The sequence below is a fragment of the Anas platyrhynchos genome, chromosome 7 (genome assembly GCF_047663525.1).
Source record: "Anas platyrhynchos isolate ZD024472 breed Pekin duck chromosome 7, IASCAAS_PekinDuck_T2T, whole genome shotgun sequence".
Classification (NCBI taxonomy): domain Eukaryota; kingdom Metazoa; phylum Chordata; class Aves; order Anseriformes; family Anatidae; genus Anas; species Anas platyrhynchos.
Window position 1 is genome coordinate 22,367,501 of NC_092593.1, and position 21,169 is coordinate 22,388,669.

The 21,169-nt window shown below is 36.7% G+C and overlaps 1 protein-coding gene across 3 annotated transcripts in view; it reads right to left on the reverse strand.

The window, feature by feature from the left end:
* Positions 1-21,169, reverse strand: part of OLA1 (Obg like ATPase 1) — a 109,171-nt gene that overhangs the window by 4,623 nt on the left and 83,379 nt on the right. For all 3 annotated transcript variants that reach the window (XM_027461345.3, XM_027461344.3, XM_072040966.1), the window contains 3 exons: positions 2,939-3,079; positions 2,158-2,254; positions 1-92 (listed from right to left, as the gene is read on the reverse strand). The exon at positions 1-92 is cut by the window's left edge and continues 31 nt beyond it. In XM_027461345.3, the coding sequence (XP_027317146.1) occupies positions 1-92; positions 2,158-2,254; positions 2,939-3,079 (330 nt within the window). The remainder of the gene's footprint in view (positions 93-2,157; positions 2,255-2,938; positions 3,080-21,169) is intronic.

Here is a 21,169-nt window from a genome sequence, read left to right on the forward strand (position 1 = left end):
AAATCTTCATATTTCATTACTTCAGCCATAATGAATCCCTTTTCAAAATCTGTGTGAATCTTCCCTGCTGCCTGAGGAGCCTTCGTCCCTTTCTGTCAAAGGAAAGACCGGAAGAAAATTAATTGCATTTAAGAAGATTGATTGCAGGAGAGAGGTTTCTTCCTTTTTGATACGCTTTCAGGATCTGTTGAAACTTTGTTTTGTATCAGTTAAAATGTCTCACATACAGCTGGGTAATTCTCAATATTGGGACACACAGATAAATGCCCTTGCCACAGATAAACTAACTGATATTAAAGAAAGGCAGCTTTGTTTTTTCCTAATAGGTATAAACAGCAATATTGATTTTAGAAGCTATGATTGTGTTTTGTTGTGGGATTCACTTCGATCCCTAGCTCTTCATACAGAAAGTGAAGAAAATATAGATTTTTAAATAACTTTAAAATCTGGAATACTCTAGACTTTTAGTCACATCCAAATAATTTCAATTAAATGATAACATTCATTGGTGAATCATATTTGTAATCAAAAATGATGTATGAATCTCAAGTTATATATACTGGCTTATTTTTATTTTGGAATAATTTTAATAAGTCTAAGGTAGAACAAAATGAGTATTCTTACCAAAACATCAACAACTGAATGACTAAAAATTTTTTTAAAAAATCACATGCAAATATTATGAGATAATTTAAGCTTTTGCAGTAAAGTAGAATGCATTATAACTGTATGCCTTAAATTACAAGGACATACATTCTGTGCACACACAGCCATGGAAAGAAATTTGAGAAATAATGGTGACCTAAAGGCTGCTTAATAAAGCATGTTAAAGTGCTAAGGAGTCTGACACTGTAAAGCACAGTTTTTACAATAAAAGATGTATTGGGTTAATATGGCTACTCACTGATGCTTACCTGACTAAATATCTTTGCACATTAAATCAAAGATACTTACAATCAGTCTTAAGATAAACCAGCTTTCAAATTTTCTAATAAAGAGCAAGCATTTCTCCTACTGAAAACAGCAGAGTTTCAGAACATGCTTTTAAAAAGAACAGAACTTCTGCTTTTATATTATTTTGGTAGCTATTTCAAGGACACTAGCTATGAGTTATCACGTAAAAGGAGACACAGATGAAAAGACTAAAAAAAAATTCTAAAGCACACTTGTAAGTTTAATGTGCTGAAATATATACACGAACATCTGTAGCAGTATCAAGGAAAAATATAAATTTACTGGAAATTATGTTGATTAATGAAAACAAATTAATTCCTTTGAAATGAAATTAAATGCAGCACTGAAATTCACTGCAGAGCTCTAAACATAATGATGCAGCAAATAAAAGCTCAGTGACAGATCTGCATCTCCTAAAGTTGACATTTTTATAAATTTTAAGGTAGAATTTATAACTGCATGCATTTCAAAATATTTTTCAATAGTAATTTTTATATTATACTGTATTTTCAAAGGCAAACCACTACAGCTCAGCTCTTACTGTCCTTTGGGAATAAATTAGTCAATCTCTATGGCTGTAATCATTCTGCATCAACATTTAAAATACATAATTTAATTTCAGGCATTACATAAGTTCCTGGATAAACACACATAAAACTACCAAAATAAATTCGGTCTAAATATTAAAGTCAGTAAACGACCTGAATTATTGCACACTGATTTTAGGTTTTGGAGCCCAACTGTGTATCCACGAGGAATATAATGATGTTATATTGCTTTTATTGCTGAAAATGTAATCCGAGCAAAGCAAAGGAGGAATGAACCACCCGCAACCCAAACAAACTTAGTGAATACAAAATGAAAAGCAACATCAATTTCACTGCAGACAAACCCAGTCACACAGATTAAGCAAGCACAATACTGGTACGTCTTATCTCTGACCACAGGAGGAGGGTAGACAGATTCTACAGGATGAAGAAATTCAGACTATGTAATAGGCAGAATCAATTGTTACCTGCCTCAATCAATGCAGCTCCACTTTCACTGTTCAGCAGCTCACAAATAATTAAAGTTATCCTGGACAAAAACCTCATCTGTAATGACTAGCTAACCGCCACCATGACAAACTTCAAAGTCAGTGATATCAATCTGAATTCAATAGTGTGGAACTGGATATAGCTGATGAATAAGTATGAATCTTACCCTGATGGTCCATGCACGCACTTCATCTGGGCCTGCAGTGAAAAAGTATTCTAGTTGGAGTGCCGCATATCCAGCCTTAATGATCTTTGCTAAAGCACTGAAAAAAAAAAATGAATCCAATTCATTCAACGTATACACATAAAACAGCTAAATGCCTCAAGTAATCAATTTATGTGGAAAGACATTGCGTATTTGGAAGACACTGGATCTACTTGAAAACCCCGTGATAATCGGAGTAGCCTTTTTCTTTGAACTCTCTTCAGAAGAACTATTTTTTTTCCTGCAACATCATAAAGACAGTATTTTGATTTGTTTATTCCACAGGATACAGAAATATGGGATCCATTTAAAACACCCTATCAGGCAGCACTTTTGGTCTCATGCAATTTTCAGGACTCCGGGTCATGAAAGCATAACTGTTTGACTGAAATTCAATATTGAAACAATTTATTAGAGTTCTTCAGAAAAATTATGGCAAAATTTTTTCCACCATCCCTGATCCCCATGGATGACGAAACAGTTTTGGTGATCATTCCTTCTCAAAAATATACATAACTAATACCTATGTTATAATTAAAACACTGTACAGAGATGACAGATGACAGTTAAAAACTTAATTTAAAATAAATCTTTTCACTCTGTCTCATGGTAAAGAAAGGAGAAGATTCTCTCTTTATAATGGTAATTACTCTGTCATTTATTATTCTATCAGCGCAAGCAATTAAATTACTGCAAGGAAATAGTTGATAATAAAGTGTAGGGAAAATGAATGCTAATTAACCTTTGTGTCATGTTCTCTTCCAGATACTTCTGTTTCTCCTCAGCACTCATATCTTGCAACTTGAGTTCCAAGGCCCCACTAAAAGGAATGACCAAAGCACCCGGGTCGTGCTTGTCCACCCACTCTTTAATTTTTATCAACCTGTAGACAACAAAGGGCACAACATTATCTTGTAGTGCATGCATGGCTGTACCACATTCATTATTATCAAGTAGCACATACATATTCATAAGAATTGCACGGTTTTATGATGCCATCTTTTTGTGTATTGCTTTCCAAGGTCAAGGCATTAACAGGCAGCAATTGCTTCAGGTGTACTCCATTAACATTTCACTGTTTCTTGGTTTCTGTTTGGCATTTAATCTATAAGAAATGGGCATAATTTGAGACAATAACTAGGTTTTTGGTAGAGGTTAAATACTTGCAATCTAAAATGGTAACTGAATAAAACTTTGTGGATTGTGGAAGTCATTTTTCTGAGACTTACAAAGGTGAAATTCATCAAATATGGCAAAAACTGGGGTCTTCAGTTTTTCTTCTGACATCATCTCCATCCCCCCCCCCCTTTTTTTTTTTTATATATAAACATCTCCTCTTCTCAGTGGCTAAGGTAACTGATATTAGCAGACAGAAAAAAACACTACACACTGTAAGCTCCTAGACAGCAAGCTGTACCCTGTTTTTTCTGGTTATTGATCTCAGAGGATGACATAGCTAATGAATACAGGACCATGTTGCTACTAGTTTCTCACACCTTTCTATTATCTCCCCAGGACAAAGCTTCAAGATATTACACTACTATTATTTTAAAATAAAGAATCAAATTTTCTATTTCTCATCTTCTGTTTTCTCTTTGTAACTGGCAGCATCGGCAATAGCTTAACTGTACATCTGATTTATTTTTTTTTTTTAGTTGAATGAAATTAAGCATTTAGAACTACAGCTTAATGGATTGTTTAAAGGTCTGTTAATTCTGCAAATATTTTCTATTCGGATATCGGACAATCTTTAAACACAGACAGTGCACTTAGAACTGTAAATGCTATTTATTATACATGTAAGAGAGATATCCATAAATGACCTGGAAGGATTGATGACTGTTCACAATGTTACCTACAAGGCACTATTTCTGAACATGTGGGAACGGTAAGAATGGGGACAACTCTGTGCATTCAGCAAGTAAGCACAACAGGCAAGAGAATATTTCCTGCACGCTAAGATAAAAAGTACAAAATACAGTACTTTGGGTGCCGTCGATGTTTCGAACCTGAAGCACCCACCATACAGCATAGGGTTTTATGCTTGCTGAGTTCTTTTTCTTAGTCCTGCTAATCTCCAAGATTTAGACTAAGGTTTTAACTGCTATTATACTAAAGTGCTTTGAAACTGTGGCCTGCAAACCTTTAAATAATCAATGCAAATGTCACTTCAGAAAAAAAAACGAACTGAACCACAAGTTCATCAACACACATTTGTCAAAGAAAATAGCAGGGGATCAGAGCTATTATGAGATTAAGTGCATGGCCCACTGAGTAGGGCTTTAGATGGGACAAAGAATATAAAAGTTCACTCAACAGTTTTCACACGTTTGTTATATAAAGCTGGTCCTTCTATCATTTACTTATGTAAATACCCCATCAGTGGTTTTCAATCCTCATTATACTAATCTTTTTTCCTCCAGTTATCCAATGAAAATAGTCTGGTATCCAGGACTGATACTGAAACACTTTTGCCTTCAGACACATCTGAACTGAAAATCACAATTAAGGTGCGTTCCTGAAACCACATGTGACATTTAACAGCGCTTCTAAAACTGACATTTGTAGTTAACTAATTTACTTTGGCTAACAAACTGGATATCAAAGTTCACAGCTTATAAATGCCAACCTTTTATGGAAAACGTATCTAGGAATGTATCTGCTATTCATAAGCGTACTTCAACATCTGTGCATACATCCTTTTTTTTTTTTTCTTTTCTTTAAAAAAGTATCTAACAGCAGCCTCTGGACTAATTAAATAACGTACCAAGTGAAAGACAGAATTAAACACGCAAACTTCAAAAACTGAAATGGGCATGAAAGTCGTGCCTAAAATAGGATTCAAATTCTGTTTGGTAAATATGGTCATCGTAACTAATAAACTAAGAACTATTGTGGAACAACAAGATAAGAAATAATTACTTTGGCTAAAACACCAATTCAGAATAATAATAGTCTTAGACTGTCATTTTAACAGCTTTTCTATTGAGTCCTTAGAGGGATTATTTGCATTCCTCAGGTATTCTATTGTACAATTCAGATGAATAAAGACTTACAAATCATTCCTCTACCGCCAGTGTGAGACTTTGATCCAGTGAATACACCATTGTACCTTAACTATAATTGGCAAAAAACCTGACAGTGTAGAGCATCACAAGCTTAATAACAAAGGAGAATATCTCAAAGTGTTGACAGATGATCTTCATAATGCAGGAGCAGAACTGGTACATTTTAGCAATAAATGAGCACTGAGGTCTAAAGGTCTCTGAAGTGACTGACATCAGACCTGCTACAGCCTCGCTAAAAGATACGGTACTGCATCGTACTCTGTAGAGACAGTTGGGTTCTCTGCCTGAGTGTTTCACTTTTGTGACTTTCAATGTCACAGAATTACTAAAAAGCACTCAGGAATTCCCCTCACAGTGACCAAAATAAAACAAACAAAAATAAAAAGTACAAATAGTGATACATATTCTAAATGAAATTTTCCCCAAAGCGAAATGGTTGACTAATGATTGGTAAAGTGGTCATGCAAGTTTGCTTTTAAACCAAGTAGTGCTAAACAGATAACTAAGTCTGCTAAACAGAACGAAATTCCCTTAAGAAATGGTAACAATTAACGTCAAAGTCTGTTTTATTGGAGCACATCATTTTTCCATGGAAATACTCGGACATCTGTAACAGAACAGCATTAGCACACTTATTTGGACGCATGTTAGGGTAAGCAAATCCCGGAGTATTTCTTCATTTTGTCATGCTACATGACAATGAATTACAAAGGGTATTGGACTTCAGGCGGAGAGAGAAGACTTGACAACAGGAAATCTCAATTAAGGAAACACGGTAAAATCTAACATGAGAAGAAACATTAAAACAGGCAGAAGAATCAATGACCATGGTTAACAGCTGGAACTATTTCAACTTTGAGAAACAAGAAAGTTGAAAGATGAAGACACTACTTAAAGTAAACTCAAAAGTACTTGCAAACAGCGTACACACTACAAGCAATTAAAAAAAATCTTCTTTCCTAATGACGTTTCTAAAAATGCTGTTAGAAGCAGAGTCAGAACCAAATTCTGATTATAAACCATACAGCAGAAAGAAGAAAGGCTTTTCGTCTAGTTCTGCTCAGCAATAACGGCAAGGGATGTGTCAGAGCATTTTTAGGCAACTAACAGTGCTCCCCTACTGAGATGGTCCAGTTGTCCCTCCAACTGCTTTGTGAGAAGAGGACAGGGTTCCTGAATTGAAATTTGACTCTGTTCTCCACAAATGGACAGTAAGATCCTTTCTGGGAAAAAATATCGGCCAAACAGACAGGAGGACCACCAGACATCACAGCAAAGACAAGAGTCTTAGATAAAAGTTGAACTTAAAACTAAATTTAAAAGGAGACTTTGTAAAAGCCTGACACAAGAACAAAACCAGATCTGAATGACTTGCACATGGAGGAGGCACTCAAAATTCTGGGACAAGGGCTAAGAGGAATTAAGATGCTCACTTACACGCCTAACACAGTTACTGGTGGCAGACAGATGAGGAAGGACAAAAGCATGACAAGGTATCTACTACTAACTTGGAAAAAACTGTGAAGACCTAAGCATTTTCTTGCTACTACTAGATCCCCTAATTTAACAAATGCATCATTTCAGGGGATTCCAGATATTATCTGGAATCAGCCTAACAAGGATAAAGTAAACTAAAGAAGCCAGTACTCCAAGGGCAGCAGGATCGGGATGACTACCAGAGTCAACTGCTGGCATTAAACCAGGATGCAGAACAGGATTTGAACCTTGGAAAAAAGGTTTAAAAATCAGGGCTGTCACTGAGAAGGCCAATAAGCAAAGAGCACCAAAAAAAGGGAGCTGTGGAGATGGGAAGGGAGCTGTAAAACTGTGGTGGTTCCTGAGGCAAATGAAACCAATACCTGCAGACAGCCAAAATAAATAGATACAAGAGTTGCAGAAGGTACATTAACTACAGAATGACATTTGACAAGCTGAGTTTCACATGAGAGATCCAGCTGGGAACAGAGGCAGAGTTCTGATGGAAATAGGTGATGGAAGAGAGAAGCTGCAGAGAGAACGCGAGCTCTGTGGATCCCTGCAAGACAAGATGATCTGAAAAACTGACCCCGACAAGGAAGGTGATTTGTCAAAGTACACTTTCATACAAGCAAGACCAAAAAAACTCACCCATCCAACTCATGGGAGAGAAACAATTGCTTCTCTGTCCAATGCCTGGACTAAGAGTAGAAATTGGCAGAAACAAAACAGCATGGCAGGGAAAGAGAAAATACCAGGTAGCATCGCAAGAAAGACCGAAAGGTGGAGAAAGAAATATAAAGATTAAACTAAGTCATGAAAACATACAGAATTCTGGAGGGAAAGAAAAAAAAAAAAAAAGATCTACAGATAAGAGCAAGACTACAAGGAACTAGGAATTTCAACATGTTCCTTCTCTTCATAGCTCTGAGCAACTGAGGGTTTTTTAAAACTATTCATGGCAATGTGTTTAGTGCTTCCTTCCCCACTGCTGAAAAGCTTTTTTTTAAGATACTTTAAGACTCAGGTCTTTATTATTATTATTTTAAATTATTTTCCATTTATTTAGAGCTTTCCTTGTATCAGCCACATATTAATTCTAACTTTACACCTCTTTGTTTCTAAACTTCTAACCATTCTCGGTGTTTTTTTCTGGACTGTTCACAGTTGGTCTAAATATTTCTGGAGGCACATGGTCTCCAAAGCACTCCTCAGAGCTTTCAATAAGGTCTTATAAGGTGGGGGAGCATCAGAGAATTAACTCACATTCGTCAGATAACTCTTCTGTATATAAAACTTGATACACCATTTGATTTTTTTTTTTTGTGACAGTATTGCAACATGATCTCATGCTCAGTTTATAACTTTTTGTACAACCCCACGTGACTAGCTTGTCCTTAATGCTGTATTTGCATAGTTGATTATTCCTGCTTAAAATCCCTCTCCTCAGAAGCTGCACCCTAGCTCGTTTTTTTACCTAATGATTTCCTCTATTTCTTGAGATGCTCCTAAATTCTTATTTTGTTCTCTGCATACCTGGACATCTCCTAGTTTGGGGTCATCTGCAGATTTAACAAGAACGCTCATCATCCAGCTCATTAATGGAAATACATAACAGTATTCAACCAGCAGCCGCTTCAGCAGATCTCATAATGAGATATTCTTCCATTTGGAAAGTGAACCACTGATAACTGTGCTCTGTGTATTATCTTCCAACCAATCTTTCACACTCAAACTTTCAGTAGTTTCCATTTAACTAGAATTTCCTATCTTGTTTATGGAAATGCTGTAAGGCATTAAAGCCTTTAAAGCCTTAATAAAAATCACAATACATAGATTAGTATGTTTTTTCACAATATACAAGGCCATTAAATTTATCACAGATATCTGACAATTTTGTCTTTACAAATTCCTGTTGGGTACTACTTGTCCACTGTCTTGCTCCTAGATAATTAAAAGCAGCTGAATTGTTCCAATGTTTATCTTGAAATTAATGAAAAAATTATTAGAAACTGCTTGTTTCTTCTTTCCTCTTTGTGGCTGCCTTCTTATGAAGCCTCACCCATAACCCACAAGTTATCTACAGTGATGACAAATTAGGAAGTTGTCTTTTTTTTTTTTTTTTTTTTTTTGGCCAGGTCCCAAATGCCTCTGCAATAAGAACCATCAGGTTTAGCTGATTTGGGGGGGGAGAGGAAAATCCAATTTATCTGAGCACCAGTGCTACACAATACAGTTCACAGGTGATGCCCTTTCCTTCCATTTTGTTAGCATGCAGACTCCACAAAGACCAGGTCCTGCTATTCTCAGCACTGTAGGTATACACATGTACGAAGGTAGAGATACATACAAACCTGCACAGCCTAAGTAAGCTTTCATTCTATATTTCTATTATCAACGAAGAATGGAACAGGGAAAATGATGAAACCAATGTATATAATAATGTTGTATCACAAAATAGGTCAATAGAAGAAATCAAGAATGGGAAACAAAGCTCGGGTCGTAATCTGTTACTCTGTTGTAACAGTTGAACATGCAGTAACTCTTACTGTTACCTGGCTCTTTTTGAGGGTATCCCTTTCTTCTTGCCCCACATGAACAGAAAGGAAGACTAAACAGGAAAATATTAAAGAATAAAAAGGTACTTTCTTCCCCACCATGACAGTTTGCTTTTTATAAAGAAAAAAGACTTACAGAAGGTTTTGGAGTACCTGTTACTGACCTAGGCAATCCCATTTCAAACCATCAGTGACATTTAGGAATTTATTCTACTTTATTTGTGGTTCCCAGATGGTCTGGAAGAACACAGCAACCCTCAGATTTCAAAAGGCCCCTTCCCACTCCCTGCCCTCACCTGCAAGTACTTCACAGCAACACTTCAGAGCCAGCCACTGCATCCCACCTGTGGGGCTGCTCCCTAGCCAGGAGCCTCCCCACTGCCCTTTGGGATGAGAGCTGTGGGAGCTCACACTTTCATTCGCTCTGTGCATCCCGAATGCTTCAACTTCTTTCATCTTTGGTAACTTCCCAGAGTCTGATGCTCATATCCCCTTTGGGATCCTGCCTCCCACGCTACTCGCTGAATCCAGATGGATTTCCAGAGGCCAGAGTGGAGAACTGATCTCACCCCTCAGGTGCCACTTGCACCCCCACCACACACTGACTTTGGCCTTACACCACGAAGTGCAGGAGTCCTTAAAATTCTTTACTGCAAAAGTTTTGGGGACTTCTGACACATCCTGTGATCACAGGAATCTTATGACAGAACAGTTATATAAAGTATTCCATTCTACCAGACCTGATTTCACACATTTTTAACTTAATTGTAATTTCAACTGATACTATATCAAGAAAAGAAGAATAGAAGTTTCTGATCTACACTGTCATTTGCCATTTATTCAAATGTTTTTATAACTTTCCTTAACGTTCTCCTTTCAAATATAAGTAATTCCAGGCTCTCTGCCTCATGTATGTCAAAGCCAGTTTTTCCATGGCCTTGATCTCTATCACTGCTGTTATCCTAAAGCTCCTCTAACTCTACAAAATCATTTGGTAAATGGGGTGACCAGTATTGCACCTACTATTTTAGTTCACATTGCATCCCGGTTTCTACAGAAACGTCTTCTATAACCTAGATGTGAGCTTCTCATCCTGTTCCTTGTCCATCCAGATGTTACACCTGCTTTTCTGCTACCAGCCAGACATGGAGCAGGGGACCTATCAGCACTCACTGCAGTCATACTCAAGCCATTCACCAACAAAAACAATCTGGCAAAATGCAGCTTGGGGAAGGAGAGGGAATTCATTTCTTCACTCCTACATCCCTTTTAAAAGTTGGATCAATTCACTTGCCCATGTATCCTCACACCCAGTTGTGTCAACAGAATGGGAGGACGGTGCAGGAGCAGCCGAAGACTGAGGGACAGGAATGCATTAAGTCAGCCTTCCACTCAAAAAAGAGCAAAGCTACATAGCCAGGTTCAATCAGGATTTTCAGCGTTTATTACTGGAGAAGACTGGTATATGACAAGTCCTCAGTCACAATTATCCTGTATGAGATCACTAAAAAATGTATCTTCCAAGGCAGAAAACTTTAGTTGACAAGAAAAAAAATCAAGGTAATACTCCTGGAAATTCATGTAAAAGCACTTCACACCCAAGACACAATTTTGTTAACAAACTGTCTGATGTAGTACAATATGTTAGCAGTATACTGTTCTCAGTTTATCTGTTCTAGATGAACTACCTGGCTGTATTCACTGTTTTGTGGTATGTTAAAACAGACAAAGATGTTAACAGTTCACTTACAACGTTATGCTATTGAACACTTTTTGAACATATTTCGTATCAAGATTTAACTAACACAAAGCTTGTTTAGTTGTTTTGGGTTTGCAAGATGTGGGCACTGTGAAAGAAATTGTAACAGAGAACACGATGCTACCTGTAAACTGAAAACAGATGTCAGTTAAAGGACAAAATACTTCTATAACATGGAGAAATAAAGCCTGCATAACAGAAAAATCAAGTTGTTGATCTCTAAAACCCAGTCCAAATTCAAGAATATTAAGATGGTAAGAGAGCAAGAAAGAGGCAAAACAATCCAGCATGATTTTCCTGCCAATAAAGCTTTCAGTAAGGAAAGACTTCCAGTACCTTATACAACAAATTTCATCTAACCAAAGGTCAAACAAGGTAATCTTACTTTAAACATTTGTAAGGAGCATCATTCATGAAGAATGAAGATCTTGAGATTCATTTTAAACATTCCTTTCTGATCTAATGTTCAAAACTTCAGTAATACCTCGTTATATTATAGTCCCCATTAAAGTGATCAAAACCAATTATAACTTAAACAATAATGGAAATGGTACGACTCTGCTGCTGCAGCACCTGCTTGTATGTGAAAGGCTTACAGTCTCCAGTTCTCCTTGGTCTGCCAATTCTGAAAATTAATTGTCTTAACTCAAAAAAGACGTAGCTTTTGCTGTCAGCAAGAATCAAGCACAGTCAGGATGGAACTACTGATGGAACTGCGTAACAATGCAGACTGCAACAAATCATGCACATTACATGTTTCGTGGTTATAGACATAATAGGCTCCATTTGTGGCAGATACACTTTGGACAGAAAACAAGCCTTTGAAAATTCACATCTTGTCATTCTTTCTGCTATCATTGCTAAAATACAGACTTTTGAAAAGTTACCTTAAAAAGTTTATAACAGTAATTTAACAAATGCTCAGTCAAATTATAGCAAATTTCAGTCACAAGACCTATGTGCAAAACGATGATAACTGAGATGCTACAGATCAGCAGAAAGAATTCCTATTCCACAGTCAGGTTTACGTTATGGCACAAGAATTTTAACTTTCATCTCTTGACAGTGCTTCTTGTGTCAAATGGAGAACTATATTCTCAAGGATCCTGTGTGAAAATAGGATAATTTATACCAATGCAAAGTCTCAAAGTATGAAATCCCATTAAAAGGAATTATAAAACACATAGAAACAGAATATTTGATCAAACGAATATGTGATGCTTTTAGAAAAGGAACGTGAAACACACGATGGACAACATCTTAAATTTATATTCCCTAATTCTATGCAGTGTGCACACGTATAGTAACAAACACAAGGCCGTACTCTCAGACAAAAAATATGATCTACATAAAACTCCCACATAGTTTTTATATATATATATACACACACACACACATATATATAGTATCAACTCTTGAAATAAGATACTATACTTAAAGAGTAATTGGGAATATATTCCACTAGTGCTAATTAAAAATCTGCAACAAGTAACACAAATACAGACTACACCATGTGTTAGTTTTGGCTTTCATTAATGTTGCACAACAATCAAATGGAATCTAAACAAACTGGCTCAGAATATTGCTCTCTGATTCTCTTATGAAGTATCTTCCCCTGCTCACACATGATAAGCAGAGATATTCCTTGCATCTTCAATATTCTTTTTTATCATCTTAACTGTGGAGTCTTTCTACACCACACAACTCACAAATTCTCTCTTCCTTCCTCCGTTGGTTGTTAAAAACTATGTAAGCATTAAAACTGCAAGAGCCAAGTGTTACTAGTGTAAGTGCATTAGATTTAAAATAATAAAACCTATTTAATTTTGTTTCCTGCACCCAGCTTACCATAGAGTAGGTCCACACTTTGACATCATGCAGTACTACAAGCAACATTTTAGAAACAATTTTAACGAGACTAGAAATAAAAATCACGGAAGCTAGCAATATTGGCGTAAGCTGTGGGTGTTTTTTGACAAAGACCAAATTTGCTTTAGTAGGGAATACCCTACTCAATAAATCAGAAATTAACCTTGATATTTATCCGGAAAAGGAACAGCTTCTAAGCTCTCAGTACAGCAATGAAAGAATTACTTAGCTGAACACTTAATATTCACAGGATAGCAACTCCAAGAATACAATGCTTCATTTCAGACACCCAATACCTAATCTCACTCTGCTCCCTACATAGTTAATGAACCAGAAGGCTCTTCTGAGAGCAATTCAGACCACTTAAATTTGGACTCCTGTTCTAACATTCTCCTTAAAGCATCTTCTTTCTGCTTTTCATAGGCTGCTTTAGAAACTAACCATAGCCTTAAGTGCCTAAGTTGCACGTGTAAAATTCTGTGGTGTGTCCAAGTCTTACCCCCTGCTGGTACATTTCCCCCAAATAATCTCTAATAAATACAGCAACAGATACTGTACACTGTCAAAGGAACATCATAATACCCAAATAAAACACGAAATGAGCCAGGGATTTTCACAGTGTGCAGAGATGCCTTGACCTGAATAGCTGTCGCAAAAATATTCAGTTCTACAGCCTGTTTATCCATTTAAACTACGACAAACAGAAAAAATAACAATATTTGAACATTCTACTAAAACATACTTGTCCTACAGGACCACTAACTTTGATTTTTCAGAAGCAGGAATAAGTAAGTACGGATCATTGTCTGAAATTACACTGCTTATCTGACAGGCTGGAAAGGATCTGTTAGACACAATTTTTATGACTGGAAATGGAAGGAAAAGTACATTTGTCAGAGATACTCCTGCGGGTGAGTACATATAAAACATTTCTATTTTGCAAACACCAAACTAAAACTTGACTTACAAAACCACCAGTTTACCTATCTTCATTTTCTTATTGATTATAGAATCAGGATGCACTGAACACTCCCAGCCATTTTAACACAAGTATTTAACTGAAAAAAGTTCCACCTCTAAGTTACAGATCTCTGTGAAATGTTTTGCCCTTACAAATATAGCACTAACAACAACAACAGAATCAAAGTGCCAAACCTGAAGTGCAAGCTACTTCAATTTTTATGACCTGGCCAGAAACCACTTTTCAATAGAAAATTGGGAACGTCAGCCCAAAACCAAGCTAATTCGTGTTCAGTCTCTTCTGACTATGTAAAAGGCTCCATGTGTGGTGGCATGCATGATAGTTGTCAACATAAATGAAAATGTTCATGAATAAAAAACAGCCTGCATAAAGAGCTAATTATAATATTACTATCAATTGCTAGCTTGTGCCTGCAAATCTTTCATATCATATAAATGCATTGTTTTTGACATTTCTCTGTAGCTAAACATCACATCATTTCACTTTTTCAAAGTAATTCAAATATGCATGGGACATACTATATGAAACATTCCTACAGCTACACTGAAAGAGCAAGCCTATGACATAAATGTACATTGTCATTAAACATTGAAGTCAAAAGAATTCTGTACTTCTGGTAGCCTATATAACCTGTTTTCCACTTTCTGTTCATTCCTTCTTTCTATCTAAAACAACAGCTAAAAACACTTCGCCCAATCGTGCATTTGAAGACTAAAATAATGGATATACCATTTGTTTACCACTACAAAACTGATTAAAACAAATTACTTTTGCTTTTAGCATATAAGATGCATGAAAACCAATCTTGTTTTAATGACCAAATGGATTTATTCATTTTCTCTGTTTTATAGATACCATGGAATTTAGGTTTGGAAAAGGCCTGCTCAACAGGCAAAAGCTCTAGTAAGCACTATATGGTTAAAGGCAGACCAAGTCAAAAGAAAAACACTAAAAAAAATCTAGTGGGCCATTATTCTGGTATGTGATCGTCAAATTCATTTCTCCACCCAAGAGTCACCTAACAGATACAAAGCTATTTTAGACTTAGCTTGGTTGAGCAATGATACCATCAAAGAAGAAACAATCACAGAAAATAACCTTGGTAAATGCAAGTAATTTGGTTTAAAGGAAGAAATAAAGCATGCCCTGATAAATTTATTCTCATTGATATGACATATGATTTTCTACGTAGGAGGAATACATCTATAAAGGATTTGATACGGTGCTGTGTGTGAAACTATTCATTCACCAGTAAAGAGGTGGAAGTGGATTTGTACAGACCATGCACTGAGTAATGCACTTGATGTGTTGACAGGAGAACAACTTGGTGTATGAGGATTTCATTAATGAAGCTACTCAAGGATCAAACTTATACGGATCTTTTTAATGCCTACATTCATGACCTTGACACAAGCATTAGGTGCCTGCTACATCCGCTACAAGACCAAGAGACGTATTCCTCAAGGAAGTAGCCATTATCATCAATTTGGAGTGGCAAAGAAGGGGGATCATGATGTGTTAGTCTTCCTCAGAACAGCTCTAAGCCACCAACACAATGCAACGTGGAAAAAGCAAATGCAATCTACAGATCTTGCTGGAAACATTTCCCTTTGTTTAAACAGATACATTACACCTGCATATAAGCTATTCACAGAAATATGGAGTACTACGTGCAGCTGTGGTCAGCTAAATTCACAGAAAGATGACTTATTTTCAGAACAGATCTAAGGTTTTCAGAGGAACAGAAACCTCACATACATAAATGATAGAAACACAGAATTGATAATTGCTTGCTTCAGGTACAAGAGGCAAACGCCAATTAAGTAAGATACTTTAATCTGCAGGACAAAACTACCAAAACCACCAATGAAAAAAAACAGCCCCAGAAAAACGTAGGCTGGAAATTGGCAGAATATTTTCAAAGCAGGACAGCAGTGAGGTTCTGTGAACAGCCTCCCAGTACTAAGTGCAAAACAATCAGCTACTGATAAAAAAAATAATCTTAATTAACTTATGAAAGTCATTACTACATTAAGTAGCTACCAACAATAACTGGTTCTGTTCTGAATGCAGATGAGGGATTACAGTAATTTAGGGATTACCATATAGTTACAAGGAAGCATTACACTTTGTGAATTCAGAAGTACACAAACGCTACCCAGAAATGCAGAAGTGGGACGAACGGGTCTCAGTCTGATACAAACCAAGTCCCTACAGGTTTTGTAAAATCCAATGTCTCCACTAGGGAAATATCATGAAGAACTCAACCATCATATATTTGATGTGGCTGTAGCTATCCAGCTGACCAACAGCTCTAGGCTGGCAGACTGAGCATCGCACACAAAGTCCTCACTATCCACGCAAATATGATGGTACCTACTGTTCATGCAACATATTATTTTTTATAGAATGAGTATACATCAGTAATCACTGTTTTAAGGAAACAAGATTCAAACTTGTGGAAAATTAGACTCCACGAATTCTGCTCTTCCAAAAGAATATGTAATAGAAGTCAAAATTAACCCATGATATTCTCAGACCACATATAGGTCGGCATGGATCCAACACCACTCATGAGGACGGTTCAAAAAGGGCAGAAGATGTGGCTACAGTACTTGCATCACAGCTGTGGAATAAGTGATTAAAACTTGTACCTTGCCCAAATTTTGAAAAAACAGAGCTAATGAGAACAATGGATATCATTATCCCAGCTGGTCAAATGAAGAACATGATTAGTTTAAAATGTGTGAAAAAATTAAAAGTTACTTACTTAGCATCATGAATGGCAATCTAAAAGAGACAAAAGAGAAGTCTAGTTCTCCAACCCCAAACCTCCAGGCAGATCAACTGCCTTTAACATAAAGCTACATGTACACCTTGTCCTCCTCCAGTTTCATGTCAGTATCAAGTTTAGCTCCAAAGGAAGTGAATCCCACTGGCAAAAATCTCCCATCCTACCCAACCCTGCTGCATCCTTAAGAACAAGCTTGTCCTTTACACTGGGCAATTCTCCCTGTAAGGGAAAGGGAACTGTTAGCATATCCGGGAGCAAACACACCTCTGAAGCAGGAAATAGATTCTGAAATGCACTGGCAACCTTCACACAGACATTTTGTGACTTCAAAGTGCTTCGCTTTACAACATTAAGCCACTTAATGTACCTGTACATAAATTCCAATTTCTAAAAAGGCAACCAATAAATGTGCTAAATTCTATTCTGAGTGTACTCATTACATATCCACTACACAAGCTATCTGTGAGCTACAAACAGTAAGTACTAGCCCCTTGATGTGCTAGAAGCTGGGTAGAGGTAAGACATCCTTCCGTATGATATCACCGACACTTAAAAAGAGCGGAGAAACAAAAAGACAATTCTGAGTTTAATGCCTTGCTTTGTAAGATGGAGAAAAACCTAGTGAGTAGAGAGTTTCTTCTGACCCTTCTTCCTAAATACGGCCACTTTCCCATGCCATCCGGCAGTTGTTCATATTCTGCTGCTCATCCTGGTTTCTTTTCCCAGTGTCATTCTCTGATCTTCACAGCTTTCCATCCTGGTCCAGCAGCTCTTTAGAAAGATGCTTCCAAGTGACCCCCCAAGCATCTCTTCATTCAGTCTGCACCTCTCTCTTACTCTGGCTTCCAATCTCTACCACACTTCTTCCTTTTGCCTCATTTGCAGGGCAAAGCAAATGGTTCTGGTCCTGATCCTAATCAGTTTCTTTCATTCCTCAACTTACAGAACCACGAGGAAACAGCCTCAGGACATGCCAGGGAAGGTTTAGATTGGGTATCAGGAAGAATTTGTTCATAGAAAGGGTGTTTAGGCACTGGAACAGTCTGAGCAGGGAAGGGGTGGAGTCATCATCGTTATAGGTATTTAAGAGACATATAGATGTGCATGGTTCAGTGGTGAACTTGTAACGTTACACTGGTAGTTGGATTTAATGGTCTTTTCCAATCTAAATGACTCTGTGATTCTATACAGAGTTACAGATGGATCAGAGAGACATCCAAATTCTGGTTAGGTATGCACAGTTCTTAAGTAACAACTGACTAATTCCGAGAAAATCCCTCAGCTACTGTGTATCTCACAGTATATACTACTACACCAATATTTAGCATTGCACTTTCTTATATTTTATTAAATAAATAAATTTCTTACATTTTATTTAAATAAATCAATTAGTAAAATAAATAAATTTTATTTAGTAAATAAATTTTCTAACGCCTCTACTTATCAGACAAAGTCTTCTCTTTTCATGGGCAAAGGACAAAAAAAAAAAGGGAACCTAAATACAGCAGGCTGCAGTACAACTAACAAACATCATATCTTTCCTAGAAAGAGAAGTTCCTCTCAGTAAAAGACGCTGCTGGTAGTTTCTCTAGTGGGCTCCTATAGTTATTGTGTGCTGCACTTTGGCATGTACTTGTGGAACACCCCACAAGAAGTGCCAAGGCTGCAGAAGACAATATGGTGTGTCCTTAGTTTCCCGTTAACCACATAGAATCTACAACTACATGTTACACATCAATTGGAATATACTACATTCCTAAATCTCTTAATAAAAATAATGTGAACCACAGAACTTCCTGGTGACAAGATGCCTAAACCAGAAGTGCTTTCTTAGCTCTACAGCATTTATAAAGCAGCACGTAGTAATTCTTTGAGGAAAAAGAGTTTATTGAATTTGTGCAAAACTTGTACGCTGCAATTTTCAAAAAATCACCACAGTACAAATGCATTCCATTCATTCAAAAGCAGCCCATACTCAGTACTATAGAAGCTGAAGGTACTGCTCAATGCAATGATTCATAGTTTCTCTAATAGAAAGATTCAGCAGTTTTCAATCGAGACCTTTATTCCCTCTCTGAATAAATGATGCCTGAAATTTTTATTCTTGTTCTAATGGAATTTCAATGGCCTTCACTGCAAATCTACTGGAAATTTTCGCATATTAAGTGGAAAAAATTAAATGATGTTAACCACATTTTAATGTGATTAAGGCTGACAGGGTCATTATTTCTGCTAATCACTCAGTTTAAAAAGCTCAAACAAAACTTTGTAACAGCCAGTGTTTTTTTCTATTTTTCCGTATGTCTACTGTAGTTGAGAATTAAAGTCACTACAGAACATGAAACAGTATATATCATGAAAGACTGAGTCTGCTCCAATTTGTACATGGATTTCATTATAATTAATCTCAAGATTAAAAAAAAGAAAGGGAGGGGATCAATCTTACAATATATATACCACTACCACTTTTGTCTCCCTCACTTAAAAATCAACAAAACACACAGAGCTTTTCCTGTAGCTCCTATTTACTACTAAAAATGAGAAAATATTTCTGCATGCCTTTACTAAGCAATGAAAGGTACATGTAATCATATAAAATCATTTATTTTGGAAAGTGGCTGTTGGGCCCTGCAGTACAAAGTTCTCTGTTATCAGTGAGGTCAGCAAAAGCTAGAAAATGGTCATTAACAAAAGTAGAAAATAGAAGCAATAGGCAATGATGAAAACCAAACGGTATTTGGTTATCAGTGTCTTGTAGTTTCCTCCAGTGGACAATTGACAAAAGAACAGAAAACAGAGACAGCTGCTCTTGCTTGAAGGTCCACCAAGTGCAGCTGCACCACTGTGAAATGAGGAATACACCACAGAAGCCTCAAGGTGACCAAAGAGGGTAGAGGGATCGAAACTGAAAAACAGACATCCGTCTGCCTCATCAGATCTCCTGGGTGGGAGTTGTTTGGGGTTTGTTTTTTGTTTCTGGATGGGAGGAGGTTGTTTGAAATTTCTGTTTGTCCTGGGTTTTAGGTGTTGTTTTTGTTTGTTTGTCTTTCCTCTCTCTCTCTCCCCCTCTCTCTCTCTCTCTCTCTCTCTCTCTGATCAGTCTTTTCTGTAAAGGTCATCAAAGTAATTAATTGCTTATTGCCTCCTTTATTATTACTACTGCTCTCTGAATGGATCCTCATTCTTGGAGGATCTATACATTTCATGCCAACCCCACGCCCTCAAAAAAAAAAAAAAAACAAACAGCTTGATGGGGCCATGTTCTCTCTGTTCAGAAAATCAAAACTGAGATGATTAAAAAAAAAAGGGGGGGAAGCATTTCAGCATCCAAATTCACTTTTTCTATGTAAGTAACTGTTTATACTTCAGTTACTTTAGAAGAGAATGAAAGTTCAGACTGATTCACATTGATTATTTCCATCTGCTTTAATAGATACATTTCAACCTTACTGAATCACTAAATACAAAAACTGTATTACAGCAGCTTCTTCTATTACAAAAAAAAAAAATTCAAACAAGACCATTACCTTCATAACCTTAAGGTACATGAAATTTATCTGAAAAACATTTTATTTCCTTCCCATTCCTCAGCAAAGTATCCAATCTCACATACAGTGATTTTTAGATCTGCTACATGACTAGAACAAAAAATGCTAAGAAAAAAACACAGTAATTAATCATACATAACTCTATCCAAACAATAATTTTATATCTTCATATCTAATACATACTCCTAACTCTATATTTCAATACCCAGCAGCCTTTTTTTTTTCCTGAAGAACATTGCTTCCTGCCTGAATACTTTCTGTAATAACAAAAAAAATGTCAAACAACATTAGATCTTTTACAATCAAGGAACAAACTACATTAATATCAATATCACTTTACAGTTGGAGTTTGTGACGTTCTCAAAAAGAAACATTACTGGTATTGTTGGACCTTCTAGTTTTAGCGTGATGCCATGCACTAGTGCATCAACTAACAGCCTCACAGAATTCTTGTGCTCATCTAAGAAGGGACCCTGCTGAATGTCCTAATGCATCTTATTGTGAATCTTCAGCAAATAAAACTTCATGTATGAGCTCATGATGTGCTTTGCTGCTGGAAAGTCACAGACTCTGTGGGAAGCTTTTTATCTTCCCAGCAGTCAGTTCCCTGAGAACATCAGTGCAGCTACTGTAGTTACCTGTAGATTACTTGTATTTTCTCACATCTGTGTCCAGCAATCTAAACCATGATGATAAAGGGTCATTAGGTTTTGAGTGAGGAAGGGGATGGACTAGACAATTTGCTCTGATAAGCTCCTTGTTGCGAGCTCCAGTTTAGAATGTGAAACGCGGGGTACGCAGGTTCTCAACTCAAAAACCAGCTCACTCGCAGCACCAATTAAAAATCGTGCTCATGCCATCTGAAACTACACGAAGACATCTTATCTGAAATTTTTGCAATTAATAATGTTGTAGCAAA